The 25,837-nt window shown below is 40.3% G+C and overlaps 1 protein-coding gene across 1 annotated transcript in view; it reads right to left on the bottom strand.

Annotated features, from left to right (window-relative positions):
* Window positions 1-25,837, bottom strand: part of LOC149839079 (putative GTP diphosphokinase RSH1, chloroplastic) — a 67,332-nt gene that overhangs the window by 10,154 nt on the left and 31,341 nt on the right. Inside the window, exons 12-19 of the mRNA XM_090002252.1 lie at window positions 3,789-3,849; window positions 3,600-3,662; window positions 3,459-3,515; window positions 3,273-3,374; window positions 2,852-3,010; window positions 2,630-2,761; window positions 2,452-2,538; window positions 2,305-2,376 (exon numbers count right to left, since the gene is read on the bottom strand). Coding sequence (XP_089858378.1) covers window positions 2,305-2,376; window positions 2,452-2,538; window positions 2,630-2,761; window positions 2,852-3,010; window positions 3,273-3,374; window positions 3,459-3,515; window positions 3,600-3,662; window positions 3,789-3,849 — 733 coding nt within the window. The remainder of the gene's footprint in view (window positions 1-2,304; window positions 2,377-2,451; window positions 2,539-2,629; window positions 2,762-2,851; window positions 3,011-3,272; window positions 3,375-3,458; window positions 3,516-3,599; window positions 3,663-3,788; window positions 3,850-25,837) is intronic.

Raw genomic sequence — 25,837 nt, 5'->3', positions numbered from 1 at the left:
GATCTCCTAATCTTAACTCAGTATTCGTTTGGAACTTTGGGGCCTCGAGAAAGAAGAGGAAGTGCTGCATAATGAATTCAGTACCTTCCTCTGGAGAGCCAACAGAAAGTCACACCTTGTTGGTTGGAGAGAAGTAGAATGTGGATATAACAAAGTTAGGAAATGTGACTAAGTTGTGGTGTTCTCTATGGATGTATAGTGCTGCTAAAAACGAAGTGTAGAAGGTGATTTAATGTCGCATGGAACTCTAATTTTGCATTGCCAACCATACACTCACTGTGGTAGAATCCGATGCAGTGTGTAATAAACCTTTCCAAACTGATATACTCCTCATAATTCTTGTACAGACCATGAATGTGCTCCTCCAAGCCAAGCCACATAGCCTCACTGCCATATTTCTTATGGCAGCTAGACCTTAAGTAACTGGTAGAGGAACCTTTGACAACTCTACCATAGTAGGAATTCTTCAGTACAAGACAAAGCATGACAAATCTAACAGCACCTCTTCTACCAAACTCATAATGCCTACTCTTCTTACTCTCAATGAAACCAATTTTGTTGTAAACTTTAGAATAAAGTTTTGAAGCTTGGCGAACTCACAGTTTCCCGTGAACGTTCCCTGGACCGTTGACATGCGCTTCTTGTTCACTGTGGGACTTGGTAGCTCTCCTTGTCCCAAGAACCAAACGTGTCTACATTCTTTTTTATTTGCCTGTTTAACAATTTTTCATAAATGCAAACTTATGAAAGAACTTTCTTTCTTTTTCTCTTTTTCTCTTTTTCTTTTTTTAATTTTTTCTGCTTCATCATAGTATATTATAGATAGATCTTTCACCTCTATGAATGATGCTTATTTAGAACTTTATAACTTATAATTTACAGTTTAGAACTTTATAGCTTAAAAATTTAACCATATCTCTATGTAATCTTTGAGTTTATTGATTTCTCATTTTCTATGTTGCAGAGATCACAAGATTTACAACAATCAAGTCATTTGATTCTTTCATTGAAAAAAATACATTTTTTAATCAAATTTATTAGTTTTTTTAATGCATTATTTAGTGCTTACATGCATTTGTTAAATGGTTGCAACAGGAATGTGAATTATGATCTTCTCTTGATGTATTATTTTTTAAATGCTTGAAAGTTGCAAATGATGCATTTGTTAGATAATTGCAACTTATATTATTTATTGTCTTAGATACATGTTTTATTTTGTCAATGATGACAAAAATCTTATTTTTTGATAAAATAAAAATATATAATTACATTTTCGCTTTTCATTCGAATCCTATGTCGCTTCCTTCTTCGCTTCTTAGGTCGCTTTCGAGACGCTTCCCAGTTTGCTCCTAAGCCGTCCCGCGCTTCCCGCTTCCTAAAATTTTAGAAGTGCCTCGCTTCCCGCTTCCTCGACTGGCAACTCTGCTATTGACCCACACCACACCCATCTTTGTCAGATGCGGCACCTGTGTCGCACCATGTCAACACAGGCATTTCAACCTTTTTAAAGAGTCCATGTGACATGTCATAAGTCATGATCCATTAACAACGGGTGGTTTGTCAATTTTGCATCCCATGCAACTGAGTATGCTTGCTGATTCATGCACATTTTCAAGGGGAACTAAGTAGAATATGGCAAAATACTGCTTAACTTGGAAATAAGGATACACATCATTCAAATGAGACGCATAGCTGCATTTTTCAAAGTATCGAGCAGAATGCCTGTGTTATTCTCGTCCAAAAGCCACCAAGCTACATCACACATACTCCATTTTCATTGCCCTTCCGTTTCCCCTTATATACTAGTCATTTTGGAAGCTTCAGAAAAAATACAATCCCCATATCCACAGCCGTATCCATGTTCCATAGCCACCAAGAATTGCTGAAATTGGATAGTAAACATAGTTCCTTTTGAACCCAAGATAATTTCTAATAATTCCAATCTTTTTCCTTCTTTTCCCTTTTCTGCTAATGTTGAATGATGTTTGAAAATGTGGGGGGCCCAGTAGCTGACATTCTAGCGGAGATGTTTCATAGGATGCACTAGTTAGTCCAGGATATAATAGTTGAAAGTTGAAATGAATTTCAAAATCAGCTAAAAGAATAATTTCTGTTATCAAGTGGACCAACCATGCTACCACACAGAATTTCTTAACTAAACTATTCTTTTCCCACATCAAAGAAACCACCAGAAAAAATAAATAAGTTTTCCTAACAGGTCAAATCAATTCCCTCCATGTTTTCTAGAATCCACTAACCATAAGTGAAAATACAATTTAATTGAAAAATAAAATGCATACTGACATTGTATGTGATAATCTCAACAACTTCAGCATTTGCAAGCACATGTGTAGGAGATACGAGATTCCCATTGACCTGCAAACCAGCAAACAGATTAGATTATCTACAGATTCAGGAACTTATTGCTACCATTGAAAACTATAATCTAACCTTAGCAGCCACCATTTTGTTGCCAATTTCTGTATGTATTTGATAAGCATAATCAACAACTGTAGCCCCCTTAGGCAAGTTTTTGATCTGCACAATCAGATGCCCAAAAGTTGTACTGATCATTGTGACAAACATAACACAAATGCATAGAATAAGGTGACAAATGAAACTCCTTTACCTCACCCTTTGGTGTGAAAACAAACACCCGGCTCCCCAAAAGGTCTCGAGTTATGGTATCCACAAACTCCCTGGAACTCATATTCCCAACAAATTCTTCTTGCCATTCCCGAATTGCATTAATCCAGCCAATCTACAAATTATAAGACATTTTCATGTAAACAATCAATCTCTCCATTTATATTTACTAGCAAAACAGATCATCCAACTGATCCGAATTTACCCTAAGAGCAATGTCTGCATTGTTCAGAGAGACAGCTTTCCCCCTTATGTTTCTCCCGGCAGAGTTACAGTGTCTGGTTATGTTAGTTCCTAATTCCTTCCCACTGTAATGAGCAGCAATACCTCTTTCAGCTATCATATCTATTTCCCCAGTCCTTATCTGCCAACAATGAAAGTCAAATAACAAGCTCAAATGAAGAAATGAGTAGACAACTGTCAGTTTGACAGTAGGTACAAAGGTACCAACTGCTACAGGTTCATTAAATCCATGAGCAAAATCATGAAAATAATGAGGGTTAAGAAAGGAGAAACTGAAACCAAGGAAAAAATATATCATATTCTAATATGACCAGAAACCGCCATTATAAATTTTGGAAGAAAAATACTATCTATAACAGAAAGAAATGAGCTCAATGGATCACCTGAACTTCTAATCTGAACATGCTCTCATAAAGAAATGGTATCACTGTGGTATGTAGACTTTGGTAGCCATTAGGCTTGGGTGTGGCAATATAGTCCTTCATCTGTTGCAATTTGAAACAAGTATTAATTTTGCCTGTGAAAAAAATGATAACTAAAAAACAAGAAGAGAAAAGACAGATCATCACAGCCCGAGGAATAGGGGTCCAGATTCCATGAACAAGACCAAGAACATGATAGCAAATCTGAAACAAATAGTAAAACAACAAGCAAGTTAACAATAATGAAGGAATGCATTAATATGATAACTGAACCTTAAAAATTGTTACCTGCTGAGCAGAACATACAGGTCCAACTCCAATGCAGGGCTTTGGTTTGATGACAATACGAAGCTGGTGACCATATGCATAATGTTAGTTAACTTTAGCTGCAAACTAACCCAAACCAGTGATTGCAGAGGCATAATTCCATGGTTATCTACAAAGATCAGCTCTATTTCTGAAATTTGATAAACAAACCTGTGCAATTTGATTGACCTCACTTATTGATCCCTTTGATTTAAGAACAGCCTTATATATGCTGCAGTAAAAACAATACCATCATTCACCATAAAGATGCCACTCGTGAACTACTCAAAAACAAAAGTTTCAAGAACACACACAAGCACACGCACACGCACACACAAGCACAATGTCGGACTCGGCCCTATATGACATGATCGATCGATAGCAATACTCCAGCATTCCATCTTCACACACATATAGACCAAGTTAGCAGCTGTCACACAGCATGTGGACCCGGGCAGGGTCGGGTCCGGACCCGACCCGAGCCCATCGCCGTTAGGGTTTTAAAACCCGACAGAGGAGGTCTTCTCCTGTGCGCCGCGCCCCCTCCGTGCATTCGACCCGATAAGGGAAACCCATCGGGGTTTCCCCTTTTGTCGCCCCTCCCCGAGCTCTTTAAGAGCGTTACGGGAGGGGAGGATCGATGCCCTGCCCCACTTCTCGTTCCCTGCAGGCGACAACCTCGCCGGCAACCCCGACCGACGCCTCCTCCTTCCCTGCGCACGCCGCCGACCGCCAGCCACCTCGCCTCCTCTCCTTCCAGGTATGCAGCCTCCACCTTCTCCTCCTCCCCCTCCCATCTCTCTCTGTCACCTCGCCAGGACGCCGGCAGGCGGCGCACGGCCTCTGCCGCGCCCTCCCACCTCCCTCTTTGCCCATTGGAAACCCGACAGGGGGCCTACAGGGCCCCTGTCGTCCCCTTCTCTCTTGTGGGGGTTCGCCGGAGTGCCGGCAGGGGGGCCAATGGCCCCTGCGGCACCTCCTCACCCCTGTGGGTGATAGGGAAACCGACGGGAGGTCGGTTGCCCCCTGTCACCCCCGTCCCGAGCTCTCTCTCTGGCAGGGGTTAGCCCCCTGCCGCCTCTCAATCTCCGGTGGGCAGGGGCAATGCCCCTGCCATTTCCTGTTTTTCCGGCCGGCAGGGGCAATGCCCCTGTCGCCCTTTTGTTTTGCTGGGCTGGCAGGGGCTCACCCCCTGCCGCCTCTTGGCTTCTGGGAGGGCAGGGGATTTCCCCCCCTGCTGCCTCTTGTTTCTCGGCACGCAGGGGGCTTGTCACCCCTGCGGCTCCGTGGTTTTGTCAGGCAGGGGTCGAGGCCCCTGCCATTTGTTGGTTCTGCAGGCAGGGGCCGAGGCCCTTGCTGTCCCTTGATTCGTCAGGCAGGGGCTGGGGCCTCTGCCATTCCCTATTTTTGTCAGGCAGGGGCCAAGGCCCCTGCCATATCATGTTCTTCAGGCAAGGGGGCCGAGGCCCCTGCCATTCTCTGTTCTGCGGGGTAGGGGTCGATACCCCTGCCCTTCATTATTCTGTCTGGCAGGGGCCGAAACCCCTGCCATTCTGAGCTGGCACGCAGGGACCAGTGTCCCTGCCACTTGTTACCTTCGTGAGGCAGGGGCCGAGGCCCCTGTCAGCTGTTTTGTCAGGTAGGGGCCGATGCCCCTGTCATGCGTGACCTTGTTTGGCAGGGGCAGAGGCCCCTGCCCTTCGCTTCCTCGTCAGGCAGGGGCCGAAGCCCCTGCTATTTTATTGTTCTGTCGGAAGGAGCCGAGGGCCCCTGCCGCCTTGCTGTTTTCGGCAGTGGCTCGTCCTTGTCGCCTAAACCTACCCATGTCCTCATCGCACCATTAATTAGATTAGCTTAATTAAATGTTTCGCACTCTTGCAGATTTACGCAACAGGTCTCGATCGTGCTCTGCGGCTCAACCCTCATATTATCCTCACGCGTAGGCGTACGCAGTTGCACGACATCCCAAGGTAGGGTAAAGTCGCACAAGGGGCAATGAGATCTGATTAAGTTGAAATAATTAAAATGTCTATGCTAGTTGTACTTAGATTTATATTGCTTTTGTGTGGCTTATTATTCTTGTCTGCATGTTTACGAGTCGAGGTACGATTTTACTCTTCGAGTATTAAATTGCGTATTTGCTTATGTGTTGAAGGTGGTTTCGCACTTTTTGCAATACTTATGCCCTTAATTGCTTGCATATATACTTGCCTGTACGTTCCTACGGTTTGATGTACAATTTCATTCTTCGATTATTATTCTGCGTAGTTGTTTATGGATTTGAGGTGTGGTTTCGTACTTTTTGAAATACATAGGCACTTGTTTGCTTGTATACATTTCTGCCTGCATATTTTCTCTGAGTGAGGTACGAATTCGTGTCTCATGTATTACTTATGACCTTATGTGTTTGCCTATCTAAGTGATCAAGGTATGGTTTGGCACCTCGTGTGCTACTTATACATTTTTTCCCTCGATGTGCGGCATCGCAAGTCGAGAGTTGTTTGTTGACATGTTATAACTTACATATGCTCACACTCATGGTAAGTATGTACTTACATAAATGTAGTCTTGTGCCTATCCTGTTATCACTTGTTTTCAAAACACTAGAAGTTGCACTTGTGCGCTATAGTTCTTTTAAAGAGGATTTATTTCTGCAAACCCAGGGCTCTTCAAAGTGCACAACTTTTACAAAGTTAAGTTTTAAGTCCTGTCGGATTTCGAAGTCACATATAGGCCCTCCCAGGTCCACACACTTGGGAGAAATATTTTATAACCCCGATTCGAGTTGCGACCCAATTCGAATAACCCCCATCAGGGGCATGAGCATATGAATGAGTGGGGTTCTGTTGAAGGACCCATTCTTTATGTATCAATCTAGTGTCACATGTCGATACTAAGATAAATTTTGGATGTAAGATTGATAGTGTTGTGTCTTGTGTGAATGACTTAATGTGGCATTATGGCTTTTAAGGATGAATCGTGTCAAATGAGCACTCCTATATTCTTTGAATTGTTATGAAGTTGCGTGTTGGGTATTCTTTTTGAGAAGCCCACAGACCTCCCTGGTTCAGTATAGCCTACTTTTAGACATGCACAACATGTTAAGTACTTTGTTGATCGGACGAGAGATCCGAGATGACCTTGCATCACGAAATATGAAAAATGTTGAATTGAATTCAAGACTTATCTTGCCAGGATGTGTTGTATTAATCCTTTGGCAGATAATATCTGTTGGGGTTTCTTTTGTGGAACCATATCCCTTTCATCGTAGTCGTACTTATGACATGTACGACCGTACTTTTTAACAAGTACGTCTTCTTACGTTGCGATGATTGGATGAGTAGGTTGTGGCAACCTCGATGAGTGCAAATAACAAAATGTTGTGATCACCTAAATAAGTGATGTTTTCGCCTTCACCGGCAAGATACTCGAGTGGGTCGAAAGACCAGAGTATGTAGAATGAGTCTTCAGTTAACTACCCCTGATGTACTCATTCGAATCGCTGACTCCTGTCAGGAGAGAGGACAGGAAGGTACAAAACTTCGATGGACAAGCCATTAATGGCAGTTACGAGCAAAAGACTCGGCTTCCCCAGTCATCGGAGTTAGGAGAATGGGACTACCATAATTATCCTAGGTGGTAGCTCTCCATGTTTGGGATGCATCCATTGTTTATGCTGCTTTGGGGATTTCTCTCTTGGTCACCGACTGTCCCCTTAGGTGCGGACTCAGTCAGCTATCCGGGTTATCATAAAATACATAAGCATAATAAACCCCCGGATCAGTCTAGGCTGTTTCTAGAGTCGTGCCTTGTGCGTACCCGCTTGGCCAGTTAATATCGAAACATAATTTAAATCCGATCACACAATGTGTTCAGTTATGCACGTATGAAAGTTATAGGGTACAACAGGTTCAATACTTATGGAATTGTGTGTGTGGTTGATGAAGCATTGTATTTTGCTAGTTAACTTTCTTGTGCAGTGCTTTGCTTGTAATAGTTAGCCTACTTGTGCCAGTAAAATGCTTGTAATAATTTTAACATTGTGTTCATGATAGTTGCTCTGTGAATTTGTTGAAATTAAATTGTTATATAATTGTTTGTCTACTTGACATATTAAATTATTCTGCTTAATTATGTTCTATATTGTCCTGTCTGTGCACCTACCAGTTTTTAGTGAAACTGACCCATTTTATGGGCAGGTTTTGGATAGGTGATACAGTCTGCGATGGCACGATGGCGTGATGAGGTCAAGATAGAGCTCTTTCCCTGACGTTTCGCTCTTGAGGACATGTTGGTAAATTTGGTATAAAGTGTGTTTCAAAATTTCTCTTTTATTAAACCGTGAGTTAATAAAACTGTTTTAGTAAGCTTCTTCTTGGTTTCAACAAACAAATTCTCAATTATTGAAACTCCGTTTCTAAACCATTTGATTTCAATGGTTGTGCGGGATTTGACAAAAAGAAAAGTTTACGCTGTAATGTGCTCAAGATCCATTGACTTGTGGTTTTAAAAATATCATTTTCCGCTGAAGTATTATTTAAACTCTGATTATTGTATGATTTCAAAGTTTTCTAAACTTTTCTAAAAAGTTACAAGTCCTGGATTTTTTGGGCGTTACAATGTGTATCCCATGTTGACACATGAGACTCGGACACTTCATGGGCGTGACATGACAGTTTATGGACACAATCAAACTAGTTTCATACACAGTCTGCATTGTCATTAACTGTCTATTTTCTTTTATGATCTTATTTACTTAATTTGTATTCACCTGAGTTCTTTTTCTTTTAAAATTTGTCATCATTCCAGTTTCAACCTGGTTTCATTGTTTGATGTTCTCAGCTATAGTGGTTTAAGATGGGTTTTTTATACACATACATCTATGTATCCTAATTTTTGGAAATTAACGTATTGTATGCAGTGCATCTGCATCATGTCTCATTCCCGCATCCGAATCCATGGGCCACAGGTTATCAGGTGGAAGTTGATCAACTCAGTTGAGAAAAGTGTCTTAAAGTTTAAGCTTTTCTAATATGCACCAGTTGCTTTTATCAAGAATGCCCTTTGGTTTCTATATTTTCTTCCCAGGAAATGGCTTTAATTAATGCAAGTTTTAACAATAATAGTATGCATTGTTCGTGCATATGAATTCTTGTCACACAAGTGCATTCACAACACACTTGTCCATAGGTATACAGCCACATACATGAACTGCAATTTAAATACTTCTCGTGTGTCCAAGCATAAGAAAGCTAGCAGCCTAGCATGAGTAGTTCTAATGTGATGTTCCTCCAAAGCTGCTTCATAAAGTGTAACAAAACTCTATTCCTTTGCATCCATGGAGTTATTTGGAACTTCAGAGAACTCAAAAGACATTACAATCATTTGTATGCTCATACACAGTGAGTTATATATTGACCTTCATTCATGAAGTTATTTGGAGTTTTGGAGAGCTTCAAACGCATTACCATTGTGGAAAAGCTACAGTAATGCTAATGCTGCAATGCCGCTAATAGTAACAGCAATGACATCAAGTGCTAGCGGTTTGCATTTCAACCATGAGACCATGAGATAATTGAAAGCTTAAATAAGAAACTGGAAGATCACTTGAACTTCAACCATCAATCATGACACGCGGTTTTGCTTACTTACCTAAAAGAATTCACCTGATTTCACTAGCAAACTGCAAGGCAGTTGATGAATTGAAATGAAGGTCCCTTTTACCTTTAGTATGTGGCTGAGGGATTTACCCATTAACATAAAAATGCCTAGCAACTATCCTCTAAAATAGTTCTTTGAAATTGTTTGCAATATAACCTTCAACTCCTTTTGTGAAGGGTATTTCTTTTTTGTTTAATGATAAACTTCGTGTATTTGATACCATTCTGGACAAGATAAGCTATGTCACAGGGATTCGGCTAGCAGGGTGCCGCACCCGCGTCGACGCGACTCGACGCGGGTGCGTGTGCGGGTGCGGCACCGGGTGCGGTCAACCCTATCCTGGGTGCATTGACCGCACCCAGGATCATTTAAGTCCATTCTTGTTTTGGATTTTTTTTTTTTAAAAAAAATTGCCCAAATGGGCTGCGAATTTTTTTTAAAAAAAAGTAATGCTGACAGCTGACAGCAGCTGTCTGTCAGCTGCTGACAGCGGCTGTCTGTCAGCTTGTCTGTCAGCTGCAGCAGCTGACAGACAGCTGCTGCCCCTGCCGCACCCCCGCACCCAGGTTTTTTGGAAGTGCCGAATCCCCGCACCCGCACCCGCACCCGCGCCCGCACCCGCACCCATGTGACATAGAAGATAAGACTCCAAAACTTGTCGAAGAAATAGACTAGGCAGGCAAGAGAATAAATTTCAACTACCCGCAAACTGTCCAGACTTGCCATACATTACCATGCTTGAGAGAGCACCAATGCTGAGAACTCGCTCTTCTAAGAAGTGATCCACACTAGAAACCATCACATCTAGATGACATACTGAGTTTCTAGACAACTTTGAGTATTGGACAATGTAACAGTGTTTCGACTTGGTAGCACTTACAGTACTCAAACCAAATTGAACATGATCATGATGTCTGAAAGTCGGTTTTGAAACATCTTAGATAAGGATCTTTGGACTTAAATTCAATATTTCTAGCAAACAAAATAAAAAGAAGGGATATGAAACCCATAATCAGACAAAGTTGCTAAAGAAAATGCATGCACAACAATTTTTACAAAAGTGGAAAATATGCAAACCCATTCCAGCAGCAACAGGTCAGAAATTTATGTACAGTACAAAGGTAAACAACCAGCAATCCACTACATTGTGTACCATTTCTTCCCTTTTTCAGAATGTGTGATGCCCTTGTTCATGCAATTGATATAATCACATGATTTGTCTTTTGGGTCTCTATGAAAGGTCACAAGATTTGTAATGTCGCGTATTTTCACACTTAGTTAAATTTGAGATTTTCGAAAATTTGGCTAAGTTTGGGAGAAAAATCGTTTGAAACTCGATTTTTGACCGATGTTTTTGAGTTTGGGCTTGGCCCAGGTCTCATCGATTAGGTTGAAGCGAGCCAATCGAAGCGTAAGAAAGAGTTTTATTTTTTACCTTTAAATTCGAGCGAAAATCAGGTTATTTTCAGGCAAAATTCAAAATCTGATATTCGTGTAATATGTCGTTGGATGCATCTCAAAATTTTGAGCACAACGATATTTTATTTTCCTTGATTCGGGCTACGATTGGCTTGAAAAACGCATTTTTTCAAAAATTGAGCAGTTTGTCCGTTCGGATCTGGACTTGGATCAGACCGAATCTGATGGATTTGATCCAAATTAATATGGATTTGGACTCTATCCAAGACCCATATTAATCTGATATTAATCCAGCCCGACTCATTTGGATTTTTGAGATGGATTTGGATCTTAGAGCTAGATCCAAATCCATGCCCAATGATTTTTTCAACTTTAAATTCATTAGAAACTTTTAAATTGAAGTTAATTAATGTTAAGAAGCCTCCCAAGTTAATTTGATAATTTTTTGAAGCTTCTGAAAATTTATTTATTATTTAATATTAAATAAATAATTAATTAATGTAATTCTGAAATTTTAATTTGACAATTGTTTAGGACTCCAAGTAGAGCCCTTAAACTCATATAAAATCACTTTAGAAGTGTTCTAGTTCAATAATATGATTTTTGAAAGCTTCTAGGTATTTATTTATTAATAATTAATTAATTAATTTTGAGATTTATTTTTAGAGAGTTTAGGACTCTTTATAGAGCCTTTGTTCATGCCTTAGAAGCTTCAAGAAAGATTTTTTTTAAAAAAATACTCAAATTTGAAAAGTCAACACTTTGAGAGTTTCAAAATTTTTGGAACTTTAAGAGAGAAGAGAGTTTCAGCTGGGGCTGCACTCTCTTCTTGAGCCCATCTAGAGCTTTATAAATAGATAAAAAAAAACAAAAGGAGAAGGAAGAGAAAGAGAAGGAAAAAAAGAGAAGAGAGAGAGAAAGAGGGAAAATGAGAGGAAAAGGAAGAAGAAAAAGGTCACCTTCTTCGATCATCCATCGTTTTCCACCATTAATCTTGTTCTTTTTCAATCTTTGCAAAGGTACGGGTCTCCTCTCTTGAATCGAGTGAGGTACTGATTATAGATTGGATTTCCATGCAATATTTTGATGAAAATCCATGAAAAAAGTATTTATATGGATGTTTTCTCAAAAACACATGGAGGATGATTCATGGATCTTCCTCCATGGTTGTATCGTTGATTATTTTCATCTTTTCGAAAATAAATTTTTGTACATGATTGTTATTTGTTAAAACAGAAATTTATTTCATGATAACTATAACTAGTTACATGCTTGTTTTATGATAGTTTTGATGTTTCATGAATATCTTATTGAAGAAGCATTTGGATGGTGGTTTATTGCTAGATTTAAATTCTGCATATGCATGCATATCACTTGAGAAATCTGAATATGCACATGATCTTAATTTGTGAATAAGTACATGCATGTAGGCTTGGAGTGTATGTTGGTATGTGCATGGCAAAAGCTAAGTTGCATAGTATGTTTTTATGCATAGGAAAGTATATAATTTATGTAAACCTGTACATGCACGTATGAACTCCGCCTGTGTATAACTGTTTAGTTATACACTGCCGGTCCCAAGCCCGGATAAAGGAGGAGGGTTGCGATAGGCCTGTGAATATGAACCAATATGAGAATTTCGTTGGGGGCGTTCCCTACTGAGCGACGCGCTGTACTCTATAGGCCCGGAGGCAGTGATAAATGGGCAAGGGTTGCTAGGTCGTCGCCCGGAAGCAACGCATCACACCGGCGCCCGGGTGTGGTGTCAAATAGGCAAGGGTTCCCTCACTTTGTTGGACGGGTGGGGGTAAAGAAGTTAGTCCAAGACCATAAAATTAGGTTAGCCACTTGAAACATAGGGTCTTTAACTGGTAAGTTGGTAGAGTTAGTAGATGTGATGTGTAGGAGAAAGATTGATATTTTATGTCTACAAGAGACCAAATGGGTAGGTGAAAAAACAAAAGTGATAGAACCTTGGGGATATAAGATTTGGTATACAGGAATAAATAGGAATAAGAATGAAGCAGGGTTTGTTATAAGTCGTGAGTTTATAGATAATGTAGTTGAGGTCCGTAGGAAGGGTGATAGGATTTTACTTATTAAATTAGTATTAGGTACGGATATTATTAATATTATTAGTGTTTATACACCTCAAGTAGGTTTAGATGATTCCATTAAGCGTCAATTTTGGGAAGATTTAGATGGAGTAGTACAAGGGATATCTTATGGAGAAAGGTTTTTCATCGATGGTGACCTTAATGGGCATGTAGGCATTAATAGGGATGGATTTGAGAGTATCCATGGAGGCTATGGTATAGGAGAAAGAAACGAAAGTGGAGAAAGGATTTTAGATTTTGGTTTGTCCTATGATATGATCTTAGCAAACACTTGGTTTAGGAAGAGGGAGTCTCACCTAGTAACACTTAAAAGTGGGGTTAATACGAGTCAGATAGATTTTTTCTTACTTAGAAAGAGAGATAGAGAGAAAGTGTAGCTACACAACATAGAGTCTTAATTTTAGATCTTAGAATTAGACAATGCCGCAAAAGGGATAGACATAGGATAGATCCTAGAATTAAGTGGTGGGCACTGAAAGGAGTTAAACAAGGAATGTTTGTAGAGCAGGTAGTTAAGGAAGTTGATTGGTGTCTCGAGGAGGATTCAGAATCAATGTGGAATAAGATAGCGGGTGGCATGAGAAAGGTGGCTAAGGAGGTATTGGGTGAGTCTAAAGGCGGTGCATCGTTAGGTAAGGATACATCGTGGTGGAACGAGGATGTCAAATTAGCTATTACGGTTAAAAGAGAGTGTTATAGAAATCTAAGTAAGAGTCGTGATAATGAGAATTTGGAGAAGTATATGATAGCAAAGAATGAAGCTAAAAAAGTAGTTTGGAACGCGAGGGATAAGGTATATAAGGAGGTTTATGACAAGTTGGATACCAAAGAGGGCGAGAAGGATATTTATAGGCTTGCAAAGATGAGAGATAGGAAATCGAGGGATCTGGGTATGGTTAGATGTATCAAAGATGAAACGCAAAGGGTTTTAGTCAAAGATGAGGAGATTAAGGAGAGATGGAAAGATTATTTTGATAAGCTATTTAATGAAAGTCATGCTCAAGATCTTGGAGACTTCTCCATTCCTTTTCATGAGATGAATCGTGACTTCATGCGCAAGATTCAAAAGAAAGAAATTGCAGAGGCTTTGAAGAAAATGAAATCAAGAAGGGCAGTTGGCCCAGATGGTATACCTATTGAGGCTTGGAAGTGCTTGAGAGAGAAAGGTTTAAAATGGTTGACAAATCTTTTTAACAAGATTTGGCGGACAAATAAGATGCCTAATGAGTGGAGGAAGAGTACTTTGGTGCCTCTATATAAGAATAAGGGTGATATACAAGATTGCACAAACTATCGTGGTATAAAACTCATGAGTCATACTATGAAACTTTGGGAGAGGGTGATTGAGTCTAGGTTGAGGAAGGTTATCATGATATCGGAGAATCAATTTGGTTTTATGCCTGGAAGATCAACTATGGAAGCTATACATCTTCTTAGACAACTTATTGAGAGAAATAGAGAGAGGAACAAAGATTTGCATATGGTTTTTAGAAGGCATACAATAGAGTACCTAGGGACGTTCTCTGGTGGACAATGATGAAGAAAGGTGTTTCTCTCAAGTACATTAGTATAATTAAAGATATGTATGAAGGAGTAGTAACCAATGTCCGCACTTGTGGAGGGGTGACAACCAATTTTCCTATAACGGTTGGGTTACATCTGTCAGAAATATCAGAAATATCAGCCTGCAGGTGTTAGAGATAAGGTAAAGAAAGAGAAGAGAGAGAAGAGTAGTCGGCGGCAATAGGGTTTTCCCTTTTACTTAATATTTAAAGTGGTACAATACAGGGCATAACTTTACACAGGTAATAAGAACTAATTACAAACATGCCACCACTGTATCTTGAGGTGGATCGGGTCGGATCCATGATCCAAACTAACAGCCTCCCTCAAGTTGAGTATGGTCTTTGATCATGCTCAACTTGTCTTTGAGTGCCCAAAACTGATGAGTGGATAATCCCTTGGTAAAAATGTCAGCAACTTGCATATCTGACCTAACATATGCAGGTTCAATTTCTTTTTCTTCCACCTTTTGTCTAACAAAGTGTTGATCGATTTCGATATGCTTCGTGCGACAATGAAGAATGGGATTGAAGGCAATATTAATAGCACTCTGATTATCACAAAAAAGCATAGAGGACGAGATTGGTTCTTGTAATTCTTGCAGTAGATGTCTCACCCACGTAACATCGGTTGTTCCTGCTGCCATTGCACGATACTCGGCTTCAGTACTAGATCGCGCCACTGCCTTTTGCTTCTTGGTACTCCATGTTACAACATTATTGCCGATAAGGATGCAATATCCTGAAACTGATCTGCGCTCATCAGGATCACCAGCCCAGTCCGCATCTGTGTAAGTGAATAGTCGATGTCCTGACGTATAAGTTGTGTCTTTGTTATACATCAAACCATCTCCAATCGTACCCTTTAAATACCGAAGGATTCTTTTTACCGCTTCCATATGTGCATCTGTAGGAGCATGCATAAACTGAGAGGCCTGATTGACAGAGTATGCTATGTCAGGCCTAGTGAATGTTAAGTATTGTAACATCCCTACAACTCGACGATACAAAGTTGGATCATGATAAGTAGTGCCTTCTTTTGCACTTAACTTATGATTTAGAAGACAAGGTGTGCTAATTGGTTTACAATTCTCCATCCCTGTAGCGAGTAGAATATCAATAGTGTACTTATGTTGGCTCAATGTAATAGTCTCATGTCGACTATCAACTTCCACACCACTTTTGAAGATGAACAATGAATGGTCTAGAACACTTTTATTGAACCCATGACGCTGGATCTCTGTGGAAAAACTTTCAAACCAAGATCGAGAAGCTTGTTTTAATCCATAAAGAGAGCGTCGAAGTTTACATACCCAATTTGATGAATCATGCATGCTATATCCAGGTGGCTGCTCCATGTAAACTTCTTCATTTAGTTCACCATGCAGAAAAGCATTTTTAACATCAAGTTGACTGAGTGACCATCCATGTTGTAATGACAACGCAATGACAATCCTGACTGTGCCCAGTTTTACTACTGAGTTGAACGTTTCATCGTAGTCCTGCCCATATTGTTGTGTGAAGCCTCGTGCAACCAGACGAGCCTTATAGCGCTCAACACTGCCATCTGGTTTGTGCTTGATCTTGTACACCCATTTGGATCCTACAACATTCTTGTTATCTGGCCTTGGCACAATTTCCCATGTGTTGCATTCATGCAATGCTTCCATTTCCTCATTCATCGCCTCTACCCAGGCACAAGAATTTACAGCATCATGAATTGTTATAACTTACCCAGCGATCTATAGGATGTCTAACCCGAGTGGAATGTCGTAGAGGAGTCTCAGTATTGACTGGGTGAGTTCTACGAGAATAAACAAGACCAGAAAAATGTGAGGATGTTGTTGTAGGAGGAATGTCTTTCATATGTGGTTTCACATCAAAAGTATAGGGTTCATTGTCTGTCAATAAAGATGAATCCTCATGAGGCAACGAGTCATATAAAAGTGAGTCACTGAGCCAAGGATCATAACTGTCCTGTGTATCTGTGGAAGATGAACCCAGAGTGTCAAAATTTTCATCATCAAAAACAACATTTCTGGATACCCGAATTTTGCCTGTATGAGGATCATAACACCTGTATCCCTTATAGTCATCTGCATACCCAAGAAACTTGCACTGTACAGCTCTGTCTTGAAACTTATTCCTCAATGAATGATCAATATGAACATAACATACACAACCAAAAGGATGTAGTTCTTCATATGATGGATGACAATTATAAAGAACAAAATACGGAGAATCATCTTCAAGGATGGTCATGGGCAACCTGTTGATAACGTAAACAGCTGTGTGGAAAGCCACGGTCCAAAGGGAAAAAGAAATGCCCACAGTATGCATCATGCTCAAGGCTGTTTCAACAATATGTCTGTGCTTTCTCTCAGCAACTCCATTTTGTTGAGGGGTATGAGGGCAAGAAATGTTACGTGTAATGCCATGCTCCTTCAAATATTCACTAAAATCATGGGATATGTATTCTCCCCCCCAACACAGTGGAAATTTACAACATTGGTATTGAATTGGTTTTGGACTAGTGCATGAAACTGTTTGAACTTGAAAAATTCATGTTTGTTTTCATGAAGTAAATCCAACTAAAACGAGTGTAAGAATCAAGAAAGAGTACATAGTATCGAGATCCAGAAAGAGAGGCAGTGGGCGCAGGACCCCAAACATCTGAGCATATAATCTCAAAAGGCTTTGTTGCTCTTTTATTGATACTATGAAAAGGAAGTACATGACTTTTGCATAAATGACAACTTGGACATTTTGACTCTAAACTGACTGCGGGTATTAGACCTTTAGCAGACAATTTGTCAAGAAAAACTTGACTACAATGACCCAAACGAAGATGCCATAAGTTTGACTTATTAAGTTTCAAGACTCTAGATGAAGAACTATGATCTGTGGATCGACTCAAAAATGTTGGAAAGGAAGGAGCTGAAGAAGCCACGGCTACGGAAGACGACGTCTTCAAAGGCACATGAGATTCTTCAAAGACGTACATGTTCCCGCGCCGTTCACCTTTAGCGAGCGTCTTCTTGGTGTGAAGATCCTTAAGATAAACAGAAGGAGTAAATTCAACGGAAGAATTTGTTTCGTCAACTAATTTAGACACAGATAGAATATTCTTTTGAATAGCAGGTGTGAGTAAGACATTTGACAAGGGTAATTGAGATTCAGGCAAAGAAAGGGAGACATTTCCAGTGTGAGAGATGGGGTGGTGAGATCCATCTCCTATGACTATAGTGCCATTTCCAGTGTAAGGAGTCAAGTGAGAAAATTTACCTGCATCAGAAGTAACGTGTGTTGCTGCCCCTGAATCAATATACCATATACCTTCCTCATTTTGGCGCAAATTCATCTGATTGAAAGTAGTCATAAGGATATTTTGTACGTCCTGTGGAAGAACCTGTCCCTGAGGAGTACGGGCAAACTGATGAGTTGCCTTCTGCCCTGGCCTACTATCTGGCCTCCCTGATTTGTTCCGGTTCTGAGGATTGTACCAGCAGTTTGCTTTAACATGTCCCCGTTTGTTGCATAGAAAACAAGTAGGAACACGTCCTCCTCGTGGTACACTGCTTGAACCAATACCTCATCCACCTGGTGTAGGCAGTAATCCTCCTTTGTTCATAGGTGTTCCATTGGGGCGAGGGGGAGTAAATGAAACTCCTGTTTGAATAGGCGTATGTGTCATCATCACAGGATGAGCATCCTCTGACGCGTGTTCCTGATTTAAACTGACCTCATATTGCAAAAGCTTAGATTGAAGATCATCAAAACATGGAAGGACTGAGACAACCTGAAGTGCCGTGCAAAACATGCGATATTCTGGTCCAAGACTACCTAATACCTGTTGTACCATATCCTTATCTGATACAGGACTTCCAATGGCAGCTAACTGATCTGTAATCACTCTGACATCCCCCATGAACTCTGTAATGGATTTGTTTTCTTTTCGCATGGATTGAAATTTCCACTTGAGTTGCAAAGCCCGAGATTCGGAAACCTGAGAAAAAGAATGAGCTAGTCCATTCCATAACTCGGCAGCGGATTGGTCATCAGAGATAATTTGTAAAACACGATCAGAAAGTGTGGAGGTTATGTAAGCAACTAATGTCAGATCCCGTTGTACCCATATGTCATAAGCTGGATTGGTGCTTCGAAGTTGACTCACCTTCTCATCTTCACCTGTTATTTCCTGCATGATATGTGTAGGTGGGGCGGGTGATCGCCCATCTAGATGCCCATAAAGACCATGACTGCGAATAAAAGGCACAATTTGGGGTTTCCAAAGCAAATAGTTATCATGTGATAACTTGTGGGTCATGAGGTGAGTAAGAAAACTAGGGTTCAATTTGGAATCCATAGATTTTATGAAGAATAAGAGAACAAACTGTATTTAACAGTGTATTAAAAGAAGAAGAAGAACAATACTGTGTGCTGAAAATGATATCAGCAACACATTGCATAGAAATATAGTGACGTGTAACCCAGAAAATAATCTTCACACACACAAGTTATTCAAAAAAAAAAAATTTGCAATGTTGTGTAACGTGTGAACCAGGAATAGCAATGTTGTGTAACGTGTGAACCAGGAATAGCAATGTTGTGTAACGTGTGAGCCAGAAAAAGAATCGAAATAGAAATAAGGATGCACAAAACTGGGATGCGTGAAATGAGATTAGGAAAAGGAGAAACTGGAGAAATCTGATTAAGGAAAAGAAACAGAGAAATAGGGATACGTGAAACTGGGATGATGCGTGAAATCAGATTAAAAAGAAAACTGGAGAAATCTGATTTGAGAAAAAAAAACAGAGAAAAGATCAGAAGATCAGAAATAGATTTAAGGAAAAGGGATAGAGAAAGCCTACGTCCTTTCACGCACTGGTCCTTATAGGCCTTCCAGATGATCGATTTCCGCGCCTGTGCTCTGATACCATGTCAGAAATATCAGAAATATCAGCCTGCAGGTGTTAGAGATGAGGTAAAGAAAGAGAAGAGAGAAGAGTAGTCGGCGGCAATAGGGTTTTCCCTTTTACTTAATATTTAAAGTGGTATAATACAGGGCATAACTTTACACAGGTAATAAGAACTAATTACAAACATGCCACCGTTGTATCTTGAGGTGGATCGGGTCGGATCCATGATCCAAACTAACAACATCAAGGATCTGCTTTAAGCCCTTTCCTATTTGTTATAGTGATGGATGAGCTTACGAGATCAATTCAAGAAAATGTGCCATGGTGTATGTTGTTTGCAGATATTGTTTTGATTGATGAGTCTAGAGTTGGGGTTAATGCTAAGTTAGAATTATGGAGACAGACATTGGAAGCAAGAGGTTTTAAGTTGAGTAAGAGTAAGACAGAATACATGGAATGTCGGTTTAGTAAGCAACGAAGTAGTGATGGGAGTGTAGTGAAGCTTGGTGAGCAAGAAATATTGGTGGATGATTGTTTCAAATATTTGGGAACTATCATTCAAAAGTATGGAGAAATTGATGGAGATGTAAATCATAGGATAAAGGTTGGGTGGATGAAATGGAAAAGTGCAACTGGAGTGTAGTGCGATCGTAGAATGCCATTGCGGTTGAAGGAAAAGTTTTATAGGACGACTATTAGGCCTGCTTTACTATATGGTACGGAATGTTGGGCTGCCAAGAGACATCATATTCAAAAAATGAGTGTAGCTGAGATGCGTATGCTGAGATGGATGTGTGGAAATACAATAAAAGATAAGATTCGGAACGAGGAGATACGTAAGAAGGTAGGCGTTGCACCCATTGAAAATAAGATGAGAGAGAATCATTTACGGTGGTTTGGACATATTCGGCGAAGGCCTAATGATGCTCCAGTTAGAAGGATGGAGAAATGAGAAAATATATTAGTTAAAAGAGGTCGGGGTAGGCCTAAGAAGACATGGATGGAGGTGATAGGAAAGGATATGAATGCTTTGAACCTCACCGAGGACATGGCATTGGATAGAAATGATTGGAGGAGAAGGATTCATGTGGAAGACCCAGAATGATTTTCTTTTTTGGTTCATATCACCGACCCCAATTGTTTTGGGATGAAGGCGTAGTTGTTGTTGTTGTTGTTGTTTGTACATGCACGTATGAACTGAATTTTTGCATGCTTAAAGTGTTGTCGCATGCATTTAACATTAGGGTTCTTGGTCCGGCAACCAGACCAGTCGAGCTCGGCTCGTCTGGCCTGGTTTGGCCAGACCCGGCAGAGCCATGACAGGCCTGTCAGGTTCAGCTGGGTTGTGTCCTTTTTGGCAACACAGGGATTTGATCCACACTGGCTGCAGCACACTGTGCGGAACCTCCTGTGTCCCTTCTTGCTGAGTTCAACTCTGCTCAGCTTGCAGTAGCCCGAGCCCTAGATAAGCTACTGGTTGATGAACACTTCGCAGAACTTGTTGCTGCCCATGGGGCTGTGATTCCTCTTGTTGGTCTTCTCTTTGATAATAATTGTATGCTTCAAGAGGATGTGGTCAAGGCACTCCTGAAGTTAGGAAAAAGGCAAACCTGCTTGTAAAATGGACATGGTAAAAGCTGGAATTATTGAGAACGTATTTGATATCCTTCCAGAGGCACCTGATTTTCCTATGTGCTCTGTTTGCAGAACTTTTTCGTATATTAGCAAACCATGCAAGCATTGCAAAAGGCTCTTATGCAGCAAAAGTAGTGGAGCCTCTCTTTTTTTTGTAACGACCCAAATCCAGACCCTTTTAAAAATGCGGAATATTTTTTTTTCTAAGAGTTGCGGAAAACTTCCCAGAAACCTGGGGTCCCTACAGTTCCAATTCCAGTTGGATAACCACACACCACAAACGAAGTTGCAATTATCATCCATATCAACCAACTAAAACTCTTTTATTAATGAGTAATAAAATTTCAAAGACAAGGTTTTCTTCAACTGAAAGTAAAGTAACAATTTCAGAAATTAAAAGAACTAAAAGACAAAAGATAGAGCCACTAAGTCCTCTACTGAAGCCGACAAGCCCAAATATAACTCATCCATCCCCAGATGCATGTCCAACTTCACTGTCCACCAATTCCTGTGAAAAACCAACAAAGTAGGGTGTCAGAACCGAAATTCTGAGCACAGCTACTTCTAAAGAAACCAGGTGAGAGAAAGAACATGGATAAGATTTCATGCAGTGATTTGAGTGAGTGCAGATATAAAATTTGCAACATTTAAATATCCATGACTACCAATAATTGCATTTACTCACCGGTCAAGAACAGTAAACAGTGTTATATATCAATAACTAAATGATCAAACCTTTCAGCATGATTTCACAAAGTAAGTCATATGCTACCAACAAATGATGTCATGATATCAAGAATGAGTCAAACATGCATGATCTAATGCATAACAGAAAAATGCATGATTATGTGCAATGCATGATTTCTTCTGTTATCTTTCATTTAAGTTTCATCTTTCCATATGCATGCCCTATTAAATGCACACAACTTTAAGTTCCTCTTTTTAATTACCGTGGCCCGCGGATACACCAAACGGGTACAAACCCCGAGGTCAAGTAGGTTCCCAGGGTAGCTTAACACACAATTTGTATTTTATTACTAGGTTCCAACTTAGCCCTCGACCGATATCAGGAAACAGCACCATCCATCAGAACATTAGACCTCCACATCTAATGTCGGGGACACAAGGGACACCCCACGCCCACAAGTGCCACTTCCTTGGTACCATAAACTCACAGCTGTAACTAACACACCACTCCCGGGTAAAGTGGCGGATTCTCCCTAAAACTGTGGCCAGGAGAAGAACCTCAATATCGGGTTCAGGGGCAACAACGCACACGGAGTTTTTGTATCCTCACAGTCTCCTCAAGACCGGATATCCAAGATTCTCATACTCCAGATGAGATATCCCAGAATGTATATTACACTGTTCTTATTCTTTATTTATATTTAAAGTTCATTCTTTAAGTTTGCAACACTATATGCAAAAGTAAAGTGAAAACCCTGCATCCTCCCTTGCAGGGACCCATTCGGGACTCCAGCCCGTGTAAACACATAGAACAGTGTAGTAAAGTGTCAAACCATCTTATGTGGTTTAAGTGATGCTGTTAAAAACATAAATAAAAGAAAACCAACCCACGGCACTCCAGGCCGATGATGGTCCAATTTGGCCATCGGTGCATCACATAACAAAACCATAACAGTGTTTCCTTTATAACACTAAGCCAAAATGCCAAACAACATACATATTCATGCAAATATAAACCCAAACATATGCATGTCATAATTCATTCATATGCATTTTCAATATGTGTGTGTTACCTACATCACATATTTAACCAAATTCATGGTTTCTTTTAAGTGTGTGAGTGTACATGTACCAATTCACACAATAATCAAGCGTACAGGTTCAAGAAGAATTAATAATAACTGAATCATGCTCACACCCATGAGTACCATAATCATAACGGTCAAATGAAAGCATAAACCTCCACGGCAAGTGTTTCTATACCATCCAATACACAAGCTTTTAAATAACACATGGATTCTAGCCAAAAATATAATGTTCAGCTAGGGACAACAAGGCAAGATACATTACATATAACATTTCAGTTTTATGTGTCCTTCCTCCCTAAACAGTGTAACATGAGCAATATTATACACAACTGAAAATTTTCAGGTTATGTTGCAATGATCCTACGCTGCATCTTACAAGCTTTGAGCTTAACCACACTCAAGAACCAGCTTGAGCTACCTTAGAATAGTTCAATTTACTTCAATTCAGCAAATTACACATCCTCAGACCAATACTCAATTCAACATGAACTTTCAGATCACAGACTGATGAAACTCAATTATGTTTATAGAACACAGCATGCCTAAACCAAAAATTTAACATAAACCAACCCCTATTAATACAAGTATCATATAACTTAAGAATTTGTTCTAGCCAATTTATTTCCAACCAAATGTCTTTTCAAAAATAGCAATTAAACTATCCTGAAATTGTGGTAAACTAACTTTCTTTGCTGACAACTGTCCAATATAGAATGGAGCTAAACATAGAATCCATTCTAAAACACACTTCGGTGGAATTTTAAGAGTAATATGATATTTCCTACACAAGATTTCAGTATAAAGAAAACAGATAGTATGTTGGCAATAGTTACTTCTTCAGCCAGATTCAATTATCAGTCACCACCAAAATAAGATGAGATCTGATAACAACTCTAAATGTGACATGATTCAGGTCAACCATGAACTGAAATAATCTCTTACCTACAGCTAATGGCCACTATTAAAATTAACTGCTAATAAAGTATGTAAGAGGAATAACACGGCTCTTCAGGATACATTTTTGTATCAACATGAAGTCGCCATCTCTAGCTAATGTGCAACTTAATCCAGCATTTGAACATTCCATCAGGTACGCTCTTTGAATATACGAAACAATGGAAATAAACCCATTTTCTTTATGAGCAAATCAACTAACTTAAGGTTCAAGCATAAGGTTGAAGATCGGTAAAGGTTACCACAATTTAGACAGAGCCCTATTTTCATCACCGTATTGATATATGTAGAAAAAAAAACATGAGTAATATGTATGAACACGAGTTTGCAATTAGAACTCCAAGACCTCCTGCACAGATTAGATATAAATAAACAACTAATCGAATTATGGCTGTGATTTCTTTTCCTTTTTTTTTTTCTTTTTTTTTTCATACGAGTCACAGGCCAGCACCCAGCCGACTGGGTCGGCTGGGCCTGCTATGGCCCGGTCCAAAATAAGTAGAGCACCCAGCCGACTGGGTCGGCTGGGCTTGTCGCCTCCAACCCATGCACTAGTGGCCTGCAACATGAAACAACATTTTTTTTCAAGCATATACGATTACTGTTTTCATAAACATATACGATTTCTGTTTTCCGATTTCAATATTTAGGGCATATTAAGAAAACCCCCAAATCAATTTGATTTGGGTATTTAGGGTTTATCAAGAAAACCCCCAAATCAACGTATGGAATCGAACCCCTGTTCGATTCCTCACCCAGGTTCGAAGAAGAACCGTACCTTTTCGCTGGTTTTCCGGCGATCTTTCCGGTGATCGGAGGCTGGAATCGTGGCTGGCGCACCTCACTGCTGTTGTGGCCTTCGGTGGTGGCTGGTGGCCAAAGCTCCACTCACGGCTGCTATCGTGAAGAGGAGTGCTTGCTGGAGGTTGGCGTTGGAGGATGTGGGCTGCCACAGCTCGCCGGAGACCTCCCCTCCCCAACTCGACAGAGAGAGATACAGAGATCGAGGGAGAGAGAGTGAAAAAGAGACGGGGAAAGAGAGAGACGAGGGAAGAGGGTGAGACCCCCTCTTCCGCCTCCCTTTTATCGCCGAAACCCCCCCCTTCTTGCCGAGATGGGTGGGGTTTCGGTTACGCCTGCGTAACCCCCCCCCCCCCCTTCTTGCCCCTTTCTGTTTCTATTTAAAATATATCGGGCAACCCTTATCGGGTTGCCCTTTTTGTTTTAAAGGGCCGTTATATGGGGTGGGGCTCGGGTCCGAACCTGGGACCTGCAACCCGGCCCCAAAACAATATGGATCCACAAGTGGATCCAAATGGATCCACAGTGGATCCTCGGATAAATATAAAAAAAACTTAAAATTTAATTTATTTGTTTATTAAATCGAGGTTTAATTCGATTAATCCTAATTACCCCTTTTATGGGCCCTAGATCCGAAATATGGATCTAGGCCCAACTTGAAAAATTTGAAATATTTTCTAATAAAAATCTCGGGTTTTACATTTTTCATTATTATCACGTGTCGATTTTAGCCCGAAGGGACTGCATAGTGCCTTGCAGGTTCACTAACCAACGGGCTTTATGTTCTGGGCAGCAATCAGTAACAAAAAAAGAAACTGTAGTATTTCCTGTGCACTGTGGTCTGGCCAGGCCTGGGCAGACCTGCCTAGTGCAGCCAGGCCTCGTCAAGCCTGTTTTTGATAGGCCTGACTTGTGCTTGCAGGGCCCAGCCGAGTGGGCTCGACTGGGGCTGCGTGCTCTTTACAAAAAAAAATGTAATATAATAAATTTTAATACGATGGTGGTTGTTTAAATCTGGAGTGTTAATTTGAACAGGTATGTAGATTTCCAGATTCCATTATGTGCTTGAATATTGACTTTAATGGGGGGTAAGAGTGGAGTTTTTCACGTGCCCTGACTTGCTACGACATGCTTGAGCAATATATGATTTCAACGCTGTTTCAAGTGCATGTGCATACATAAAATGAGTCTGCTCAGTTATGAAGTTTAATGTCTGGATTTGTTACTTATATTGGACTTGTTTATGATAATAACATTGGCCCTATGTGTGCTAAGCACGAAGTTCTACTCGTTAGACTTAGTATGCTATGCTTAATTCAAGGTGTAATTATAAAGTTTGTTTCAACTGTGTGTGTATATATGTGATAAATATGTTTT

Source organism: Nuphar pumila, chromosome 4 (genome assembly GCF_984573655.1).
Source record: "Nuphar pumila chromosome 4, dmNupPumi1.hap1.1, whole genome shotgun sequence".
Classification (NCBI taxonomy): Eukaryota; Viridiplantae; Streptophyta; class Magnoliopsida; order Nymphaeales; family Nymphaeaceae; genus Nuphar; species Nuphar pumila.
The sequence above is the reverse complement of the archived record's forward strand: the minus strand, read 5'-3'. Positions and strand labels throughout refer to the sequence as shown.